The sequence below is a fragment of the Ursus arctos genome, chromosome X (assembly GCF_023065955.2).
Source record: "Ursus arctos isolate Adak ecotype North America chromosome X, UrsArc2.0, whole genome shotgun sequence".
Lineage (NCBI taxonomy): Eukaryota > Metazoa > Chordata > Mammalia > Carnivora > Ursidae > Ursus > Ursus arctos.
In genome coordinates, this window is record NC_079873.1 from 101,983,824 (window position 1) to 102,008,593 (window position 24,770).

The 24,770-nt window shown below is 35.9% G+C and overlaps 1 protein-coding gene across 6 annotated transcripts in view; it reads right to left on the reverse strand.

The window, feature by feature from the left end:
- The window catches only part of SMARCA1 (SWI/SNF related, matrix associated, actin dependent regulator of chromatin, subfamily a, member 1), a 1,457,411-nt gene that overhangs the window by 1,128,551 nt on the left and 304,090 nt on the right, over positions 1-24,770 (reverse strand). For 2 of the 6 annotated variants that reach the window (XM_057314249.1, XM_057314252.1), the window contains one exon: positions 17,949-18,103. The exons of the other annotated variants lie outside the window; for them this stretch is intronic. In XM_057314249.1, coding sequence (XP_057170232.1) covers positions 17,984-18,103 — 120 coding nt within the window. In that variant the 3' untranslated portion in view covers positions 17,949-17,983. Of the gene's footprint in view, positions 1-17,948; positions 18,104-24,770 lie in introns of those variants that run through there. 6 annotated transcript variants of the gene reach the window in all.

The window sequence follows — 24,770 nt, forward strand, 5'->3', positions numbered from 1 at the left end:
ATGTTTTTATCTTTTCAAAATTAGCTTGTAAGAACTGCTCAAGTAGACAATCTGCTGCAAACATTTTCCCATTTGTTGTTTTCCTTTAATTTTTATTATGAATTTTTAAGCTACGAAAGGAACTTAATATATTTGTTTTTGTAGCATTAACTCAATCTTTCCTTCCAGATTTTATGCCTTTACTTAGAAAGATGTTGCTATACAAGAATACATAAATACAATAAATGCATATATTTTCTTTTTGTTATTTCATAGTTTCATTTTCACATTTTAATTGTTCAATTATCTAGCAATTTCTATTGAATATATGAGGTAAAGGTCTTATTTTAGTTCACTCATAGTAGATAGCCATTTATGAGATGATGAATTTTCACTAGAAATTCACTGAAATATGTCCAGAAAAGAGTGTACTGACTCTCAAAATAATGAAATAATTTTTTTCAAAACCTACATTGTCCATACTGAACCTTAGGTCTTAGTAACTAATGGATTCTGATCTGCAAACAACCCAGCATGCCAGCATTTGCAGAGGTACCCATGAGACAACCAAATAGCAAAGATCCTTTGCAAGCAAAAGGTCAGCTTCTCAGCGTGAAGTCTCCAGTTACAGACTCACATTCATTCTCAAATCATCCTAACACAGAGAAAACAGACGTATTTACTTTTCACACGATTCATGGGTGAATTTTGCTCTGATACAAAGTCAACAACCAGATCTCTTCTCAACAAGCTGAAGCACATTCCACACTGGTCTCTGGATGAAAGGCCTGCCGGTAAACTTGGTGAGAACAACAAGAAAAGAGGCATTTTTAGATTAGAAGAAAACCCTCCTATTTCACTACACAGGGTCCTTTGGACATAAATACTCTTGTTCTGAGTTATATTTCCTATAATATGTTACCTAAGCAAATGCTCAGGGAAATAGCAGCTGGAGCCATTTGAGGATTACTAATTACAGGGCATCGAAGGTACAATTTATAATTCTCCTTGACAGATGTGACCCATTATATTAAACATTGTCGGCATGCTCTACAAGCCAGATGCAGGCTGGGAATAGGTTGGTCCTTGAGTGGCACAGCTTTTCAGCAAGCTTCACCATTACAAGTAGCTCTGTAAGGATGTAAGAGAAACAATTGCTAACATGATATAATAGGAATATTTTTTAAAGACCAATTGATTTGAAAATACCTCACTCAATCCATGAAGTATTGATATGCAAAGAAATGCCTAGACAGTTCTATTAGAGTATTAACTCTGCCTATTTTTCAATACCACTAATGTTAACATTTGGGTTGAGAAGATTTTTCTGAGTCTGAGCCACAACATTCCCATTATTTTAAAAGTTAAAAAATATTTTCAATGATTTTTCCACCAGCTCATGCTGCAGCTAAGTAACACCTATACTATATAGAAATGAATGCTCAATTCAAAGCATTTCAGGAAGAAGAAAAATGTCAAAACTATCATTGTTTCTGTAGGCAAAACAGATAGCTGCTTGAGTGGCTCTTAGACTTTCCAGTCATTCCTGGAGGTATGGCCAGAGGGTCCCTCAGCCACAAATAGAACTATTGCCCCTTCACACAAACAACAAAAAGACTCAAAGAGTCACATACACAATTAATTATTATTATTTTTCTAAGACCTCCTTTAAAGATAAAACAAAAAGATAATATATGTTTACAGTTCTGTGACACATAAAAAATATAATTAAAGTACTAAATCTCTCCAAACAAATGTGATGTAGAGAATTAAATTCAGCATTTATCTGGAAAGGAGTCCCCTCGGAGAAATCAGGTTGATATGCGAGGGATCAGTCTTGAAGTCCTGTTGCTGATTTTTTTCAAGAAATGGTGTTTTGGTCAACCCTACTCTGATTTCTCCTCACAACTGTCCGTCAGAATGAATTACAGGACGTATTACCTGAATCCTGAGATGTAGCCATATTAACAGCCCCTGATTTTTGTTCTTTTGAATGCCATTTAGATATCTGGAAGTTGTTCTTTTCTATCATATTTCCAGCACCCTCTGACAAAGCAGAATTTACATTTCCCACACAAGAGGTTTTTTTTTTTTGTAATGGGTTTCAGAATACAGAAAGTTACATAGTTTATTTTTAAATCTTCTTTATTACTTGCATAAAACTGTCAACAGCTTATGCTAGTCTTGAAAATATCAACCTGATTTAAGAGAAATTTTCCTGACCTGGGTGGGAGTGGGGAGAGGAGATAAGAAATGGAAGAATACAGGGGCGTGAGGGGAGGAATATTTTTCCCCTAAAGGATTTCAATCTAATTTTTTTTTCTTGTGAAAGGGTCGTTCATCTTTCTAACATATAATTGGCTCTAATAAGGATACCACAAACTCAAAAAGGTCAGAATATAAGCTTTAAAGATTGGGTATGTTATTTACAGACTTGGGCACTGACCACATTTGCATACATGAATCTTGAAGAAGCATTTCTGGTTCAGCTCATGAAAAATCAATTGGGAGGTCATATGTTTGAAAGTGCTGTCTTCCCTCCTTGTAGGATGGGAACCCCAATAAATCTTTTGTGTTATGACCAGGTATAAGTCATAAAACAGCAGTTATTGCAGGTTTTATGGAGCTGAGAGCTGGGATACTCATGAGGAGGAGAAGTTCATAATAGCCTTAAAGAGCAAACTATCTTTCAAGGTCTTAGGTTTCCATAGCGAGGCTGCTCCAGTGATCGGCAGCTTACTTTTTTACCAACATTTCTTAGAAAAACACTTCCACATTTAACATCCCAGCTAGATAACAAGTATTTATTGTATTCAAAGACTTGTGTTTTAGAGGATCTTTATCCATGGCTTTGAGCCTTCCTAAAAACTATCTGTTCAACAGCCTGCGCCACATCTTTTGAGGTAATAAGTCTTTTCTGTCTTAAATTTGCCTTTTGCAAGAATTCCAAAAGGGATCCTTAGCTATAAGTAATTGATGTATGTCTTTAACATCCTATACGCCATCACCCTAAAGAGCCCAATTTTTCCCTTGGCCAGCTGTCTGTAGCCCAATACCTTGATACCACATCATTCTAATCCACTGAATATAAATGTACAAAGTTCAGAACCATTTTCATTTCCTGTAGTTCATACTGTCTGATTTCCATGTATTAGCTAAGTAAATTTTAATGCCAACCCATACTAGAATAATAATGGAAGGTGACCTAAAGGGGTTTTTTATGGGAAACTACATAGATACACTTCTGGATCCTCCTGGAAAAAGTGGTGTCTCCAGCTTTAGAGGGATGGGCAATAGGATAATAAAAACAATACATGGGGTTAGATGTAGCCTCTTAAGACTTAAATCAAATTAGATCAAGTACTCACCTACCCAGATGTCTTTTCTGGGCTCTTAAAGAACAGAAACCATTCCCTGAATCAATCAATTAATTAAATATACAGGTTTCCTTTGTATAATGATCACTTTATTTAACAAATGTTGGCTCAGCAACTCACCCTGTGGGCCAAGCCCTGGGCCGGGTGTTGGTGATACAGTGAAAAATCAGACACAGGCCCAGCCCTCAAGTAGACTTCCTGGTGGGAGAGACAATCAATGAAACAAAGATTCACAAGATTTTAAGGGCACTGTATTTGTGCTGAGAAGCTAGAAGCAAATGTTTTTGGAGGGAATGCATTCCACATGTGGTGACACTTAAGACTATATAGCTCTGATTTGGGGAAATATAGCACTTAAAACAAAAAGTAAAATTATGCTACAAAATATGAATAAAGCTGCCCCTTTGTTTGATTTTGCTGAAGTGAGTTTAATATGGAAAGGAAGTCTTTCATGGAACCCCTGACAAACCCATGGCAAACAGCCCCAAACTGACATAGCTGAACTTTGAATTAACCAGAACAGCAGTGTCTCTCAGTGTTCCTGTGACCTGGAAATACTTCTTTTTCTGCATTTTTCTGTTTTTAACTGAGAGAAAATTAACATACAATAAAATGCACATCCTGGTAACCACTCCTCAAAACACGATACAGGATATTCCCATCACTCCTTGCCTCTTTCCAGTCATTTCTATGAATACACACACTCAGAGACAATCACTGTTGTAAATTCTTCTATTACTATGGATTAGTTTTTTCTGTTCTTGAACTTCATATGTGGGAATCATACAGTTTTTACTCTTTTGCATCTGGGTGGACACACCAGCATTTGGAGCAGCACACTTGAAGATATTAAAAGACTCAAAACAACATTAAAGAAGTGAGAAATAAATACAAAACAATCCCCACTGCAGTGCTTCCATATCTCACTGTGTATATAGAAATATCTATAGTTAGGTATTCATTTCACTGCCCTTCAGCCCTAAATCATTTAAGCCAAACTGTTTTCTCCACAAGAAAAATTCTCATATGTTCCAAGATGCACAAGATCTTTCTTTGATGTGGCCTGGCAGGCTATGCCTATTATGTCTTCCTCAAACAGGCTGCACTGGGCTCTACTTTCATGTAGTAGCACATATCACTCAAAGTAGATCCCTCAATTTGATACACATACAATTTACATGATGATCAAAATTTCACTGTGCAACTGGGAAGGCTTCAAGGACACTCTTGTACTATACTACACTGGGTGAGAACCATTGGGGAGAGACATTCATGCCAAATGAAACAAGTCCATTTGCCTTCCTATGCCAGGTTTTGTTCTACCTTCGTTTCCTTAGTAGGTCACTGAATAACACTGTCCATCATAACCGATTGCACCAGTTGGATTTTCCCTGACCCGCTCTGCCCAGATGCTGCTGTTTTCCACTCTTTAATCAGAATACAGAACGCCACATGCTGTGTGCGTCAGAGAGAAAACAAGAGCAGAAAAGACAGTTCAATAGTGGAGTTAACTGGGTAGGGAAAGAAAGGATGTCTTATACCCATGACTTAAGCCTTGTATATTTCCTTCTTCCAACACTGGGAAACAGTTGTAATTATGTGATATTCTGTATATGTATAAAAGTATAGATCTATTTTGTATATATGCTTAAATATGTATATAGTAGCTTGAGACCAACAACTGGTTCAAGATCACAAGAAATTCTGATATGTGACTGCTGTTTCCATTTATATTTTTGTCCTCAGTGGATTATTTTTTAACAAAATCCCCTTCTGCTTCAATTTCTACCACTCCCTTAATGGATTACTAATTAACTTATCTATCTGTGGGGAAATGGGACTACTGACAGGCAAACACATTTTCAAACTTTCTTTGGAAACCCAATCACACTTCCATTTCTTCTCTGGTTACAATCCTCTGGGGGAGAAAGTTTCCACTTAACCCCAGTTTAGCAATTTGCCTTTTACTCCTCCCTGCTAAATATTGAGCACTGTTAGGTCTTTAGTCTCAAGAAGATGGGAACATCTAAAGCTAGCGTGGTTAAGAAACACATTTTAGTCTGGAAAGGTAAAGCAAAGAGTGTCCTTTGCCTTGAAAATTCTTGGATGTCCTAGATCTTGAATTTGAGGGAAGTTCTGAGAGTTAATATGTTTTTTCAATATATGTTTTTGTTTTCTACAGATATGAGTTACTGGATTCAGTTGTAGAAGAAAGAACCTCATGGTAATCTCAATACCCTGGGTCTATGGAAACAAGAACACCATCCCTTAATATAGTCCCGTTGGGTACTAGAGGCCATTCAGCTCAATTAGGTTGGACTAGAAGCTAAGACTGCCCTGTCCAACCACCAACACCTGAAGGAAACTTAAAACCAAGAGATCCAGGTTTACAGAATAGAGCTTCTCAGGGATCCAGCCCTGGTGCAGATATTGTGCAGATATTCTTAATGATGATGTTCTCCTACCGACTACCCCTGAACTGAGTCCCTAGGAGCAAAGCGAAGGGTGGCAGGTGGCTGGTGGCTGATTCTAGGGCTCGTTAAAAGGCAAGCAAAGTTTCCCCCTGTTCTAGGCTCATGCAGCCTTGTTGGCATTTTTCTAAGTTTTGTTTCAAAAGGGAATGTAGTTGTATGTACAAATTGAAAGAAATCTGGGAGAATACAGAAGACAAGAAACTTGGGTGCCATTTACCATTATCTTGATAAAATGGCAGTGACACACACTCCGCCTGCCACAATTAGAGTGATAAATGCCTGTTTCTTTGAGGCTTGTTTGAAAGTCAATTATGTAAATTATTTGGAGAATACTGACAGATGGCTTTCTTCCCCAAATGAGACAATCAAGCTGAACTTTGAAATGTGCATAAAAAACACTGTTATTTCTTAAACAGAGGAGGCCTCCCTAAGAGGCTGACCAGAGGACTGGATAAAATCTTGCTATTGGCCACTTTTGATGAACGCTGCCCTTAGGTCTTTTTTCCCCGTCGGATCTCCCTCTTCTCCCATGCTCAATGGCAGCTTTGCTTCTTTGCATCTTGTAGTCAAATATTGATCCTCCAACCTGTCCTCAAGGTTTTGATTAACGCAGAAGATTGCCATGTAAGCAGCTTTTTGTTTGTTTTCAGCTAATTCATTTTTTATTATTCACTTGCTGCAGTAAATCTTACTTTTATTGTCCAACCACTGAACAGAGAAAAATGGATTGATGTGAGTAACTAAATAAATCAAGCTGCAATGTGTAGTGAAGTGTGGGGGGAGAAAGGAAGTATTGGGGGGAGTCTAAGAAGCTTGATGCAACACTGTCCTTCATTCTTCTTAGTTCTCTCCTGATCCTCAACCCAGTGTACAGTTTTGATTAGATTGTGAGGGGGTTTAAGGAGGTGGCATTGTAGTACTGCAGCAGTAGTTTACATTTAAAGCAACACAGGTTTAAAAAAATGATTGTTTAAAAAGTCTTCCCTCACCAAAAAAAAAAAAAAAATAGAGATTCACCAAATGAGATATGTTGCTTGTTACTTTTCATTATATTAAGTAATTCACTTGGCACAATTATTTCAATCCTGAGGTGTATTTATTTTTTATTCCTAATGGCACAAACCAATCTTCTCCACTGATGTTTACTGGTGACACCAAGTAGATGGAAAGTTTTGAAGAAAACAGTCCAGCAGAACAGAGCAAAAGATATATAGGTGTAAAATTGAACAAATCAAGCTAAAGGCAAACTAACTTGTTTGTTAAATGCATCAATTTCAGGATGGGGAGAAAGGGAGAAACTGGAGGAAGAAAGAAGAGAAAAACAAGAATGAAGGGATATTTGCCTCCAGCCTCTATCATCCAGCCATCCTTTCCCTCAGGTACTCAGTATACTCAGGCTTCCTTAAACAAAATACAAACACACAAGCTATAAATAAAAGATTGATAGGGTTCACCACCTGAAAATGTAAAACTTCTATATACAAAATACATCATAAACACATTAAAAAACAAATCACAGATTGGATTTACAAGGCATATAACTGGCAAAAGATAGAGATCTAAAATATGTAATGAATATCTGCAAATCTATAAGAAAATCAATATAATAGGAAGATGGGCAAAAGACTTGAACGGGCATTTTACAGAAGAGGAAATTCAAATGCCCAATATACATATGAAAATAATTCAACCTCAATAGTTATCAAGATTAACACTACAAATTAAAATAGTAAGTTACCATTTTCACTACTGGAAAAATGCAGAGTCTAACAATACCATACATTTTCAAGAAAATAAAGAAAAGAGGAATTTAAGAATTCTGGTGGAATTTTATATACTTTGGGATAACACCATAAGAGAGCAATTTGCCAAAACTAGTCAATCTGAATATGCACATTCTCTAATGCCCAGTAATTCTAACTCTAGTCATTTATCTTGGGAAAATTCTTGCAGATGTAAAGTAGCATGTTCAAGGATATTTGAAACTGCATTATAATAGGAAACAATCTAGATAATCATCAAAACAGAAATGAATAAATTACGTTATAGTCATATAGTAATACAAATACAAAGCAGCAGGTAAAATGAATGATCTAGATATGCATGTATCAATATGAATAAACATAATCGTGTTAAATGAAAAATGCAAGTTGCAGAATGATATGTATACAGGAAGCCATTTATGTAAAGTTTAAAAAACAATAATACTGTATATTATCTGTGAATACACACACAAACACACAAAATACACTAACATGCATCAGAAGTATGCACACAAACTATGGGATACAGGATACCTCTAAATACAGGGGAGAGCAATGTAATCAGGGAGGCTGAAGTACAAAGGGGACTATAACTTTAACACTTTATTTCTTACAAAGAAGAAAAAAAAAAGCAAGGTGGAAAGGGCAGGAGTGAATTTAAAAAGGAATATCTGGGAGCCCCTAGAGCTTATAAAATTGTTAATAGTTTTAGAAGAGCCACTTTCTCCCTGTGAGTGGTACCCCTTCTGCCATTTACAGATATATCCCAGTGCTTCAATAGTTTATCATTTCTAACCTAGGTGTTAAAACTTAAGCTTTTTGTTAGCCTCTAGTAATGCCCATATCAATTCCAAAGCAGGATTCAGAATTACAACACATGAAAAGAAAAACCCTCTATAACATAGTAGTGGAGATTTTACTAGAGATTTTGTGGTGAGGAGGAAAAAAAGGGTTTACAGCAAAGAGCAAACAACTAATCAAAATCCTCAAGGAATAGGCATTTCTCCCCCAAAGTTTCTCTTCAAAAACTAGTTGCCAGTTTCTTCCTCCTTCTTGTTCCTGTCTTCATTCAACCTTTCCCCACCTTTCTTGTCCAGATCAGTTTAGCTCCATCCCATCTCTCAATCTTAGGCAGTAGCTAAATGGATAAGCTTCCAGCTATCTCGCCAAAACTTTCAGCAAAAATGGGTCTCTCTCCCTAGACTGGAAGGGCATTATCAAACATTGTCCTAAAGAGAACATAATGAAGTACTCAAAAATACCTGAAGTGCTCTGATAAAATAAATTGACTGACCAGAAGTCAATTGTCAGTCACCTATTGCTAGTAAAAGCAAAAATAAACAGCAACTCAAACTCAACTGCTTTAAAGAACAACCATTTATTCTCATTCATGAGTCTGTAGATTAACAGTGAATGATTCATCTAGACTGGGTTCAGTTGAGTAGTTTGAGTAGTTCTGCTTCTAGCTGCAGGTCCAGCTGGGCTTAGCTCCTTGCTAAAAGACAGTCTCAGTCTGCTTATGTATTTTTATTCTGGGACCCAGGCTGAAGGTATGATTCTTCTTATGGTGATGGCAGAGGCACAAAAGACATGCATATTTCATGTCTCTGCTCTCATCAGTTCTATTAACATCCCATTGACCAAAGCAAATCATGTGATTGAGTTCAAGGGATATGAAGGTAAACTCATCCCATGGAGACTGGAGAAGGTAGATATTTTTGAAGTATAATCTAATCTACCACATCAATCAAAGTATGTCATTTCTGTGATGGAAACTTTTCATTTCTTAGCTTCCTGGCAAATGTTTCCACTGTTTTCTCCCTAAACTTCTAGAAATCTTACAACGCTCTCTTTAGGGAATAATGAATCACATCTTTACTGTAGTGAAGGAAATAAATGATGTTATTTGACTTGAAGAGGAATGGGTCTATGAGTAGAATGTGTGAGCAAATCATGTCATATTGATGGGTTAGGAAATCCCACAAATCACCCAGTGGGTCCTCCAATGAAAAAAGTGTTATAAAGAACCCAGAGGGTCAAGGAAGATGAGGAGAGTCACTTTTAACAAATGGAAATTGTTAAAAGAGACAGTTTCAGTTCTTTGTTTTATTCATTTATTCAATAAATATTTATTGAATACCCACTATAGGCCAAGCACTGTGCTAAGGGCACATGGTGAGCAAAATAGTTAAGACACTTACAACCCTGCAGTGCAATAAAAGAAAGGAATATAGTGCTGCAATACAGAGTAATGGTTGTGGGAGAGGAAAGGCAATTTACAGATATAGTGGCCAGGGGAGGCCCTACTGAAAAGGTAGCATTAAGGCTTAGACCTGAAGGGTAAGAAATATCTAGCCACATGAAGAACTAGAGAAATCACATAATCAAGAGGTATATATCAGAGTTTATTGCCTATAACATTAACGAGAAAAGTTAAAGGAACAAAAGGCATTATATGAAGGATGTCATTGTAACTGCTTTAGAGAAAGATGTTATGAGAAAGAAATCTATGGCATATAAAAAGGGAAGCAAACGTGTAGAACAGGAGTATAACAGAACTTTGTCCTATTGTTATCCTCAGCATAATACCCTCTGCTGAAAGGTACCAAAGTATATTGCACCTAGCAACAAAAGATTGATGTATTGCCCAGCTCTGCTAGGGGATTGCCTAAATCAGTTTTTTCTTCAAGTGTATTCACCAAGAATTTTGTTTTCTGGGACATTAGAAAATGTTATGCAAAAATGAGTATAACACTGGATAGAATGAATCCGGTTTCTTTACCACAATGCTTCTCAGAACCCTAAAGTGTACTCACAGAGATTGAGAGCTTTTAAGAAGGAAACAGGCTGTGCTGTGTGTTTTCAAAACTTAAATTATCACGGATTCCCTTTCACTGGCCACATTCCAGACTGTTCCAAGGAGCACACTTTGACACTCAGGGAAATGCTTGCACTGGATGCTTTCAAGGTCCACTTTAGCTCCAAACGGTTCTGTGATGAGCACAATCACCTCAGAGGGAGACCCTGTTGGTACCAGATTTTCTTTTAAAGGATATGATCTATGTATGTAATCATACCTCAATTAACCAAAAGAATTCAAATAAGGTACAATCCTAGTCCCCTTTATACCAAAAGCTACTCTTTAGTAAATACTGTAATAGCAAGATTGTAGAGTAAGGTATATATGTAGAATACAGGCTATATTTAAACAGGGAAATGATTACCAACCAGATAATGAAGACAAGAATACTTCTCTGATGGAGTCTGGGAGGGATAATGTAAAAATGAAACAGATTGAAACAGACCTATGCTGAAAACTCTAAGAATGGCACAATTTTTTATTTAAAATGCTCCCATATTCATGTATCTTGAAATCATGCCAGAAGTTCAGGAAATAATCCATGATTAGGTATGATTAAGTGAGAAGCATGGAACTAGCTAGCCCTTCATCCTCTTCAGGAGACTATCACAACATCAGTCATTTCTGGATTATTTTTTATCTTTCTTCATTTTGCACCATTTGGCTAGAAAAATGGTTAAGAATTTCTTTAACTCACTTATAATTTACCATGTCAATGAGTGTGTCAGCTTTGTCATTTCACAGGTTATTTCCCAGGTAATAGACATTCATTCATTCTATCTTTCTATGCTTCTGCCATTCTTAACAAATAAAATCCAGGGCACTGAAGTCGACCGTGTGCATCCAGATTACTAAGAACATTCATTTTGTACCCAGACTGAGTGACCTTGAGCAAGTCTTTACTTGACTAGACCTCAATTTCCTCAACTGTAAAATAAGTGATTTGGACTAGATATTTGCTGAAGTTCCTTCTAGCTTTAAAATTCTCTGATTCTGTTTTGCTTTCCAACTCAAATTACTAGAAAATCATACATTTTACTTAAAAAATCCTCCTTCTACCTACACACATTCTATTCTCTAAATACATTTTTAAAATTCTTAAACTAACAAATTTTTGATACATAAAAAGAGAATTAAATACTCCCAGAACATTCAGACTAACAATTCTTTCATTAATTCATGTAATTTCAGGTGGAGACTAAAAAATGAAATAAACAAAAGCTGGAGTGATGACAATTTAATAGCTTTTAATTTTAAGTGGACAGCATAAATATCAGCTTCTCTGGCTTCTCATGTGCACTTTAATTTTCCCAATATCTTAGTCTCTCACTAATAATATTTTAACCAATCACTGGTACTTATCAAGCATCCACATACAGAATGTCCATTCCTGTACTAGTTGCTGAAGAGGATTAAAATAGATTTTACTGACTTTAAAAAGCTTCAACTGGGGCTAGGGAAACAAAACTTGGCCCCAAGAAACAAATAGGGACTAACATCAGATAATATATAATTAGGTGCCAAATTGTGTGGTATAAGCAAGCAATAGTCAACTTTTCCCCTCTCTACAACATATATAATGAATATGTTCTCTATACTTGGAATAGAGTAGGGACTCAATAAATATCTACAAAATGAATATGTAAATGAATCTCTACACGCTAAGATAATAATATAAGAGTATTCAGGATTCTGATAACTCCAGCTCTTCTCTGACATCCAAGAAATTATATCCATCTGAGTACAAGTGATTTAAACAGATGTCTATCATATGACTAATCCATTTGAATACACACAAATACACATACACATATATACATATATAATCCCTCTCAAAATAAATTTATTATTATTACCAAATTAAGATACAATTCACAATTGGTGTTGCAACATCATGGTTGAGAACACTTGGTGGAGACTATTGGTGCCATAAGACCTCAGCAAAACCAGAGATTACTATAGAATGAAGTAGCTCCCAAATGCCTTCATGGAGGAGGCAAAGGAAAAGGACTTCTTAAAAATAGGTAGGAAAGGTATAGAAAGGCCATGAGGAGTGGGGAGGGCAGAATAAATATAAAGTGAGTAGGAAGCAGTGAGGATGCAGACTTGAAGTGGGGTATCTTTGTTAGGAAGCAAAAGGAGACAAGTTTGGATAGATGAAGTATAACTGAAATATTTAGAGTTGATCCAATGGCAACAGAGAGCTATTACAAAAACTCACGAAAAGTCTAGCAGAAAAGGGGTTTGTGAGCTCTGTGTGTCTATTTATGCATGAGTATAAGACACAGGGTGAAAAGAGGAGCGGGGCAAGATTTATCTTTTTTATAGACCTTTTCTAAAGGGAAGGCAACTGAAGCCTGGCATTTTAATACCATTTTACGAGGCTTCATACATTTTAATTAATGTTAAACTGATTTATACCCTGAGGGGTTATATACAAATGGCACAATCAAATAAAATAAAGGAAGACACATGTGCACAAGTTTGCATGTGTCTATACATATTTATAGACACATCCTTCAACTGCATTTGACTGTGCTTCTGTTATAAGTGCCAGGTTCCACCCACACCCCAGTCTTCCTGGCTTCAATCAGGAAGTCAGAATTAACAACACATGATGACTTGGGGGGGTTATTGCCCATTATTTGATCTAAAACAACTTGAACAGTATAAAAAAGGTGCTGCTCTAAGAAGAAAAAGGATATATTAGTCATGTAGCCACTTTGCTGGTGCCTCTGTTATGCTTTCAACTGTAAACTGAGTTTATTTTTTCCATCCTAAAATCAAGTTTCCTAAAAGCTTGCCATGTAACTTAATGCAATAGCTTGCATTTTTCCTTTGGGAAGGAAGAAAACAAGAATTTCCTTACATGGTAACAGAGAAATGTTACTTAGCTGGAAATGCATATGTGTATGTTGCAGGGGGGTGCAATGAGATGACAGGAAGATGACAAAAGAAAGAAATGGTTGGATTTTCACTCTGGAAAACAGTATGGAGTTTTCTCAAAAAGTTAAAAATAGAACTACCCTAGGACCCAGAAATTGCATTACTAAATATTTATCTAAAGGATACAAACATAGTGATTCAAATGGGCACATGCACCCCAATGTTTATAGAAGCAATGTCCACAATAGCCAAACTATGGAAAGAGCCCAGATGTCCATCAACAGATGAATGGATAAAGAACAGGTGGGGAAGAAAAAAAAAAAAGAACAGGTGATACATATATACAATGGAATATTACTTGGCCATCAAAAAGAATGAAATCTTGCCATTTACAATGACATGGATGGAACTAAAGGGTATTATGCTAAGCGAAATAAGTCAGAGAAACACAAATACCACATGATTTCACTCATATGTGGAATTTAAGAAACAAAACAGATGAACATGGGGGAAGGAAAGGAAAAATAAAATAAGATGCAAACAGAGAGGGAGGCAAACTATAAGAGTTCCTTAACCATAGGAAACAAACTGAGGTTTGCTGGAGGAGAGGTGGGTGGGTGATGGAGTAACTGGGTGATGGGCATTAAGGAGAGCACTAGATGTAATGAGCACTGGGTGTTACATGCAACTGATCCATCACTAAATTCTACCCCTGAAACTAATAATACAGTATATGCTAACTAAATTGAATTTAAATAAAATATTTTTTTAAAATAAATGTTCGGCTTTTCTAACCTCATACCCAACAGTAACTACAAACAGACCTCCCATATGTGCAGGAGAGGAATTAGAAGCATAAAAGAAATAAGTCTTTGGATTTATAAAGCATTTATATCTTTTCTCACATTTGATCCTTATAATACAAAGGGCAGGGATTGTTTTCTCCTTTATTTGACGATATGAAGAAAGCTTGAGTGACTTGCCTAAGATCTCACAAACAGGCCACATATACACTTTTAGAACAACTTTGGAGAGATATAATTCACTACCATGACATTCATCATTTTAAAGTGTACATTCAATGTTTTTTAGTACATTCACAGGGTTGTGCAAGCATCACTGTTATCTAATTCCAGACTATTTTATCACCCCAAAAAGAGACCTCATACCCATTAATGGTCACTCTTCACCTCCTACCTCCTCCCAGCCCCTGGAAAATACCAATCTACTTTCTGTCTCTATAGATTTGCATATCCTGGACATTTCATATAAATGGAATCATGCAACACGTGGCTTTTTGTGTCAGGTATCTTTCACTTAATGTTTTCAAGGTTCATCCATGTTGTAGCATGCATCACGTTTTTCTATGCCCAAATAATATTCTACTTCACACATATAACACATTTTTTATCCACTCATTAGTCGACGGACATTTGGATTGTTCTCAGTTTGTGAACATTGGTTTTCATTTCTCATGTCTAGGAGTGTATTTGCTGGGCCCTATGATAATTATATGTTTAATTTTTTTGAAGAACTACCAAACTGTTTCCCAAAGTATCTGGCAATCCCACCAAGGAAAGACTGAGGATTCTAATTCCTCCACATCTTTGCCAATACTTTATTATCTGTATCTTTATTACAACCATCTTAGTGTACCTGAAGTGGTTTCTTATCGTAGTCTTGAATTACATTTCTCAATAGCTACTGATGTTGAGCATTTTTTCATGGCCCATTCATATATCTTCTTTGTAAAAATATTTATTTGAATTCTTTGCCAAAATTTTAATTGGATTATTCACCTTTTTATTATTGAATTGTAAGAGTTCTTCATGTATTCTGTATACAAATCCCTTATCAGATACATGATTTGCAAATATCACCCATTTTCTAAGTTGTCTTTTCACTTTCTCGATGGTGCTCTTGAAGCACAAACTTTTAATTTTGATGAAGTCCAACTTGTCTATTTTTTCTCTAGTTGCTTGTGCTTTTGTTGTCATATCTAAGAAACCATAGCTTTCCCTAAAGTTATGAAGTTTTACTCCTATATTTTCCCAAAAGTGTTTTTTTTTAAGATTTTATTTGAGAGCAAGAGAGAGAGCATGCGAGAGAGAAATGGGGGGGGTCAGAGGGAGAAGCAGACTCCCCGCTGATCAGGGCCTGCCCTGGGATCAAGACCTGAGCCAAAGGCAGATGCTTAACTGACTGAGCCACCCAGGCACCTCACCAAAAGAGCTTTAAAGCTTTAGGTCTTATACTTAGGTTATTGATCCATTTTCAACTAATATGTGTACATGGTGTTTGGTAGACAAATTCATTCTTTTGCATGTGGATATCTAATTGTCCTGGCACAATTTAAAGACTATTCTTTCCCTCATTAAATTCTCTTGGCACTTTTGGGGCACCTGCGTGGCTCAGTTGGTTAAGCATCCCACTCTTGATTTTGGCTCAAGTCATGATCTTAGGGTTGTGAGGTCAAGCCCTGCATTGGGCACTATGCTGAGCATAGAGCCTGCTCAAGATTCTCTCTCCCTCTCCCCCTCCCTACCCTCTCTCTCTCAAAAAAAATAAATAAATAATTAAAAAATTCTCTTGGCACTTTTGGCAAAAATCAATTGACTATAAACAAAAAAATGGGTTTATTTCTGAAACCTCGATTCTATTCCACTAATCTATATGTCTATCCCTTTTTAGGTATCATAGCATCTGGATTACTATGGCCTTGTAGAAAGTTTTAATAACAAGACATACGAGTCCTCCAATTTTTTCTTCTTGAAGATTGTTTTTGCTATTGTGGGTTCTTTGCATTTCCATGTGAATTTTATGATTAGCTTGTCAATTCCAGCAAAGAAGCCAACTGGGATTTGTTAGGGATCTTATTTTATCTGTTGATCGGTTTGGGGAGGATTGTCATATTGACAATATTAAGTCTTCTTATCCATGAACATGGGATGTCTTTCCATTCATTTCAGTCTTCTTTAATTTCTTTCAGTGATGTTTTATAGTTTTCAGTGTACAAATTTTTCATTTTCTTTGTTAAATTTATTCCTAAGTGTTTTATTCTCTTTCATGCTATTGTAAATGGGTTGTTTTTTTAAGTTCATTTTCAGATTGTTCATTGTTGGTGTTTCAAAATACAATTGATTTGTATGTATTGAGCTTGTATCTTACAACCCTGCTGAACTTATTTATTCTAATAGTTTTTAATGGGTTCCTTAGGATTTTCTAGATAAAAGATTATGTCATCTGTGAATAGAGATATTTTTATTCCTTCCTTACAAATCTAGATTTATTTCATTTCTCTTTTTTGCATATTTGCCCTGGCTAGAACCACTAGCACAATGTTGACTACAAGTTATGAATTTGGGCAACCTTGTTTTGTTCCCGATTCTAGAAGTAAAGTATCCTGACTTTCACCATTGAGTATAATGTTAAATGTTGACTGTGAGTTTTTCATAGACAGTGTTTATCAAGTTGAAGAAGTTTCCTTCTAGTCTCTTTTGTCAGATAGCATATTGAGACTACACTAAGAATTAAGTCTCCGATTCTGAGTTGAATGTGCTTTCTATTATACACTTTTGCCTGCCCCTATTTCCTGCTCTGTTTAAGCACAGATTGAAATACAAATTTTCAGGACTTCAGTTGAATACAGCAAACTATGAACCAATTCTAAATTTCAATATAGTTGATAGATGATAGCTAGATGATAGAATCAAATAAGCAAATTCAAAATAAACTTTATTCCAAATAAGATTTATCTTTCTGAATCTTAGGATAATTGTGGATTCCCTCACTGTACTTATCTTTGTCATAGCTCATGTGGACAATACTAAACAAAAACTACACCCAGGTCCTCTGTCTGGTAGGGAAGCAGAGTAAACTGAAACCAAGAAGACATATTCCTCAAAGACTTTGACTCTGCATAGAGACTAACTTCAGATTCTGGGTTCAGAAAGCATACCTTTAAAACAGACAGAAAAGCATTTGTAATAGTTGATTTTATGTGTCAACTTGACTGAGCTAAGGGGTGCTCACTAGACATTATTTCAGAGTATGTCTATGAGGATGTTTCCAGATGAGATTAGCATTTGAATCCATGGACTCAGTAAAGTAGATTGCTACAATGTGTGTGGACATCATCCAATCAGTTGAGGACCAGAATAGAACAAAAAAGTAGAGGAAAGAGGAATTCACCCCTCTTTGCTTTCTGCCTGCCTGCTTGAGCTGGGACATCAGTCTTCTTCTGCCCTTAGAATGGGATTTATGCTATCAGCTCCCATGGTTCTCAGGCCTTCAGACTCAGACTGGTATTACACCACTGACTTTCCTTGTTCTCTAGTTTGCAGATGGCAGATCATGGAACTTATCAGCTTCATTATTGTATGAGGACAATACTATTTCATGATAGTGAAGACACACCAGGTTTTATTAGGTCATATCACATATTGACATATATGAATCAATAGGAGATTATATATATATATATATTCAGAGAAACAGATTTTATATATATTTAAAAGATTATTATATATATATGTAAACAGATTGTCATGTTTATATATATATGTTTAAACATTTATTTATTTATGTATTTATTATTTATTTGTTTGTTTGTTTATTTATTTATTTATTTATTTATTTATTTATTTATTTATTTTTAATCTGTTTCTCTGGATAACCCTGACTAATACAGTGTCCAAAGGAGAATGGTCCCAGGCCTTCAATAGAAGCATCTCTTGAGCCAGGGTTCAAGTTGTGATTCTGATCCTGGGAGAAGGAAAAAGTAGATAGGAGCATCAGACAGTGTAACCAGATCCTTGGGTATGAGGACTGATCTAATTCCAGGCTTTACAAAACTGGTCAGGGGTATTCAGGGTGCAGAGAGACACTATTAATAAATGCCTTGACTTTAACAGAATTGACTCAGTACTGCAGCAGTTTTAATATGACCATATGTTCAACTAGGAAGAGTGAGTAGAAACAGAGGCAAGTAGCTAATAATCTATTTCAAAAGACTACATCATTGACAACATAGTTTCTACTGGGCTCCATGGCTTCAAATAAGTATTTCCATATATCCCAATATCCCTCTTTATCTTACCATGTACACTTCCCTTCTGTTCATGTCCCTTGAGTACCTCCCACTCTCAATTATCAACCTGAATACTATACACCTCACTCCACCACCCACCCCACATTCACATACCCAACAGCCATCAGATTAGAAGGGAAAGAATTCGAATTTTTCCACCATGTCAAGAGCTATTCAGTAAGGTGAGGTATTCCAGCAACAGAGGGCCACAGATCAGTGTCACCTACACACTTTGGAACACCCTATTGGAACTCTTACTACTTAAATTCTATGCTATAATATATATAAAATCATGGGTCTTTGTGCTAGCTATATGAAATCTTTTAGGTAGTACACAGATGGACATGTTTATTTCAATACTTATGGATTTATTTAATGTATAAATAGTGAAATAAAAATGTTTATCTCTGTATTACCTAAAAGAATTTAAATATTAGTAGTGGCACATATACAAAGATAAATATGCAAATGCCAAAAAATGTATACAGTTCAAAAAGATCTTTAAAACTGTTTCTCCATGCCCAGCATCAGGAACAGTAACACTGTAAAATCAAGCCCTGATATTCTACAGCAAAATGTCAACAATGATTGACCAGGCTTCTCTGAAAGCTCCAGAGCCCCCAACCACTGAGGGTTAGTCAAGTGTGTGCAGTGTCAAGCCCAAACCCCAGCTCATATAATAAAGTTTACATTAAAAGTCAAGGTTTTGATGAATGTCACACTTGGAAGCCAATTAAATGGGCTGAAAGGAAGACACAATTTCCCATTGTCTAATTGACTTGCAGCACCTTCAAGGTAATAAATTTGTCACATTGAATTATTAATGAGAAACGAATATATGACTTGCTGCCTTGAATAGAAAATAGTTCATTATCAGGTAGAATTGTTCCTACCAAATAATAAGTCTGGCACTAGGGGAGCTTAGGGACAATGTAACTAAAAATTGTATTTTTCTTCATCACTGTATTTTCCATACCATATATCTCTTTAAAACAAAATCTTATGATCATTTTAATAGGCAGAGATTGTACCTTTAACTTAAAGTTTAATTCTGCATTAATTTTTGTTGTCATAGACTTACCAGTTTTCTCCAATATTTTCAGACACTCAAACCTATGCTTGTGATTAGGAAAAGGAATTCCCTACCTTTATTATCATTTATTCAATATTTCCTTTAAATCAACTCCCTTGTTCACTTTTTATATCTTCTAAACCATAATATCTATAAAATCATTGGGTTGATATATGAGTTCTAATGTTTTTCAACTGTGTATCAAAGCAAACATGAGACTACTAAAATATAAAATATTGACCTGTGTATCACATGTAAATATCACCTACACACTTTGGGTAACACTGTACATACCACATTTTTTGGAAACACTGTATTAAAAACTATGCATTTAAACAAAGTGTGTTCTTGAGAAAATAAGAGAGGAAGAAAACATGCAACCTACAAAGTCAAAATTTTAAAACATTCTTTTTGGGGAGAGACATAAGTCCTATTTAATTTGTTACTCTTTTATTAAGAAATACACTACTACCACCCCACTCCACTCCATCAAACCCTATTTTCTGCCTTTTTAAAGCTGTGCCTATTCTTCCTTCATAAAACCCTCCCTGATTCCCCCAATCAGTTCTGATCTTATTTTCCTCTGAATTCTCATAACACTGTGTATTCCTTCTAAGGTCTTTATCATACTCTGACATCAGCTGTAGTTATGTTTGCACTGGACCTATTCCTCTCATTAAACAGTGTATTCCTGTGGCTAACACAGTACTTTGAACACTAGGTGCTCAAGAAATATCCTTTTGAGTTGAAAGAGTATGGCACAAACCAGGATATTTTGCCAAGTCTAGCTAACCTCACACACCTTTGTTTATTGACAATCTTAAATGCCAATTATCTAAACACCAAATCTCGGTGTCCAGATGTAGAAAATGATGATGAAGGTATAGGAGATTTGGGTGAACATATAGAGACTCTGTATGTCTTGTGTTGGATGCAGAGAGTCTCATTCAGCTTCCATTATAAGTGGCAACAAGTGGCTTTTTGCCATCCTCTTTCCATAAGCCTGCCTACTGGGACAACATATCTTATTTGATGGGTTCAGCAAGTAGCAATTAGGTTTTCTTACACAGGCCACATTTCTTGATCATGTCTGTGCTGTGTTCATTATACTCCCTCCCTTGACATCAATAAGTCAATTTTAAAGAACATCCAATGCTTTACAGGGTATTATGGAAAGTTCTCTTTCTGAGTAATGCAGTTTTTCTCATTGTCCCTGATTATGTGCAGCTCTTCAATGGAAAATAGGATATTACATTTTCTGAAGATTTATTCCTCTTAGCCTCTCTCAACTTTATCTCCTAAACCTAAGGTCAGAAAGTAGGAAAAAAGTAACATATCTGGAATAATCAGGCCCAGGTATAATCTAAGTATTTTTAAACATGCACAATTAGGAGAGCTATTTTATGCCCTTTTCCTGCCTATGCAAAGGGCTGTTCAAGCAGACACATCATACCTACTGTAGCAGACAAGAAATACCAAGATGACATTTATTCTATCCCCAATGAAAGTAAAAGAGGAGTTCTATGGTTAGTACCTGCATACAAGGTTACAGAAGACCACTTACCCAAAGTGCTCATATTCACTGCACTTCCCAGTTTTAGACAGGCACTAATGGGTTACTTTTCTCTTACTGATTTTTATATTTGGTAAAGGATTTGAGATACCTTATAATTAAAGGTATGATAGGAGAGGGAGAGAGAGGGAGGGAGATAAACCACTAAAGCCAGAATAATGGAGCCAAAGTTTTGTAATAGAGAGATATTTGAAAAAGAAAATATGATAGGTATAGCAGTACAAAAAATTGCTCTGAGCTTCCTGAAAGTCAGTACAAGACTGGTATAGAATGATTATATAACACTCATTATCCAACAACAAGGAAAAGCGTATAAAATAACTGTCTTAGCACTGACCTAAGAATTTTTTGGATAAATCATTTTATAGAAAAAATGAAGAGCATAATTTAGTCTATCAAACCTTTACTCAGCTAAGAGCCTAGAATTCAAAAACAAATAAGAGCCAATCATAGAACTTAAGATACTAAAAGTAAAATTTGTATGATATAAATATGTGGATATATGCACACATATTTATGTGTAGGTATGATTCTGTGTACTTGAAGTGAATTCCTTTTTTTAAAAGATGTATTTATTATTTTAGAGAGAGAGAGAGCACATGGGGTGGGGGCGGAGGGAGAGAGAGTCCCAAGCAGGTTCCACACTGAGGACGGAGCCCTATGTGGGGCTCAATCCCACGATCCCAAGAGCTCCACCTGGGCTGAAACCAAGAGTTGGACACCCAACCAACTGAACCACGCAGGTACCCCATTGAAGTGAATTCTGAAAGAAAGGGCTCTGAAGATAAATTCTCTTACTGCTTATTTTTGGGTAGAACCACAGAGGGATACAGTAATCTAGTATAATGGTCCTCAAAGTGTGGTTTCTTCAGTACCAGCAGCATCTGAATCACCTGGGAACTTGTTAGTAATGCAAAAATATGGAGCCCACTCCAGACCTACTGAATCTGAAACTCTGGGGCTGGGGCCCAGAAGTCCATGTTTTAACTATTCCTCCAGTGGATTCTGGTGCAATGTAATGTTTGAGGTCCACTGGTTTAGTAAAACCCACCCCTAATCTTTATCATCCTCCTTGGGATCCAGGTCCTGAACTCTTTCTCCCCAGCTGAGGAATCAGATTGCCTTTCTTTTTTTTATTATTTTTTTTATTATATTATGTTAGTCACCATACAGTACATCCCTGGTTTCTGATGCAAAGTTCGATGATTCATTAGTTGCGTATAACACCCAGTGCACCATGCAATACGTGCCCTCCTTACTACCCATCACCAGTCTATCCCATTCCCCCAACACCTTCCCCTCTGAAGCCCTCAGTCTGTTTCCCAGAGTCCATAGTCTCTCATGCTTCATTCCCCCTTCTGATTACCCCCCCTTTCTTTATCCCTTTCTTCCCCTACCGATCTTCCTATTTCTTATGTTCCATAGATGAGAGAAATCATATGGTAATTGTCTTTCTCTGCTTGACTTATTTCACTTAGCATTATCTCCTCCAGTGCCGTCCATGTTGCAGCAAATGTTGAGAACTCCTTCTTTCTGATAGCTGAGTAATATTCCATCGTATATATGGACCACAACTTCTTAATCCAGTCATCTGTTGAAGGGCATCTCGGTTCCTTCCATGATTTAGCTATTGTGGACATTGCTGCTATGAACATTGGGGTGCATATGGCCCTTCTCTTCACTACGTCTGTATCTTTGGGGTAAATACCCGTAGTGCAATTCCTGGGTCATAGGGTAGCTCAATTTTTAAATTTTTAAGGGACCTCCACACTGTTTTCCAGAGTGGCTGCACCAACCTGCATTCCCACCAACAATGTAGGAGGGATCCCCTTTCTCCACATCCTCTCCAGAAATTGCTGTTTCCTGCCTTGTTAGCCTTTCAGTCAGATGGCCTTTCAATCCCTGTTCCTACTCCCGAATGCTTCTTAAAGCACAGAATAGAATGATACAGATATATTCTAAAATAAATTTCCCAGAGCCTACTACATGCTTTACCCATATCAAATCTTCAGAATTACCTGAGATAATAAACTCAAATTCAAAAATAAATCTGATCTGTTTTGAAGATAAGAGTATAGCTAGAGATCAAGCAGTGTAAATGATTCTGGCAGTAGTATAATACATTTTGGGAATTTCTTTAGACTTTGAAATAAACTGCCAAATTATTCTATAAATGAGGACCACAGAAATACAGTAATCTGTCATATTTCATTCAACTAGAGATCACTTTTCCAGAAATCTCATCTATCTGCAATAAGGTGGAGAAAAGGAAAATAAGAAAAAACAAAGCTAACTAAAATAAAACAAAAAAACAAATTTCAAAAAAGCACAAGTATCTATGACTTAATGTGATTTAATTTACACATAGGATAATTTCTCAGGCTGATATTCAGATACTATTTTTATTTTAGAAATAGCTTTAATCACAATTTAGTGGAACTATTTGGGGTTTACCCATTGACAGCAGCAAGAAATTCACCTGGGCGACAGAGGAGAGCAAGGAGAAGGAGATAAACTCCCCAACATCAGCACCAGAAGACATGCCATGCCTCCCAGCCACATATACAGACCTCCCCCATATAAGTCTAAGTCAAATCACCAAAATTTGACACTCAGCCTCAGGGTCAACTTACTGACTGGCCAATGACTTAAATTCCTTCCTTTTTTACCACTTAGTTTTAGTTTTCATTTTGTCTTCATAACAGCATTTTGAGAAATGTTCAATTTATTTCTGCCTTAGCTCCCTACTGCTACAGCAGTAGAATGACAGAGTGAGACTGAGGGTATGAGGAGAATGCATTCATAGAATATTCTATTTTATAAAAAGAAGCCTTATGAATATTTTTTCAAGAATATCTTAACATGGTTACATACACAAGAACACTTCATATTCAAGAGCACAGTCAAGAATGTATTCAAGGATATATTTAAGAACATATTTTAAATGTATTTACTATATTTGAGGAGATATTGAAGAATATATTTAAGAGTTTATTCAAGAATTTTTCAAAAGTATATATAAGGATATAGTCAAAATGTATTAAATATACTTAAAATGTATTCAAGAATATATTCTTCAAAATACATTTTATTTAAAAAATATTCTCATTTGAGTTTTTAGTATATTTAATGAATTATCAAATTATTATATTTTCCTTGTTCATATAGTCTTGCTATTTGTGACACAGCATGTTCAAAAATGAAAGTAGAACCAAATTATGCATGATATTTGTCTACTTTCCTTCTTTGGCATAGTCCAACAATCTTGCCTCAATTTAAGTAAAGATAGAGAATGTTCATGATGTAACACAAAGCTAAACTTTCTTTAACTTCTGTCAAAAAGAAACTACACAAAACATCACACTACATACACATCACAATATAAACACATTATCTGACCATGTACAGTAGAATTCCATGGCAATGACTATCACTAATATAACAAATCAAACTCTTGATAATAAATATTTTAACTTGAGAATAATGTTTGCATTATTTTCAACTAGAAAATATTTTACTAAAAATATTTTATTCATTTTATGCTACATACATTTATGGCCTGGAGACCATCACTACATCACAGCCCAGTACAAGAGTGAGTTCTCATAATGATGGCACAGAATTTCAAAAACTAAAATGAAATATAATAATATTAAATTATGTTTAGTATACTTGGTTTACAAAAGAATATATTACT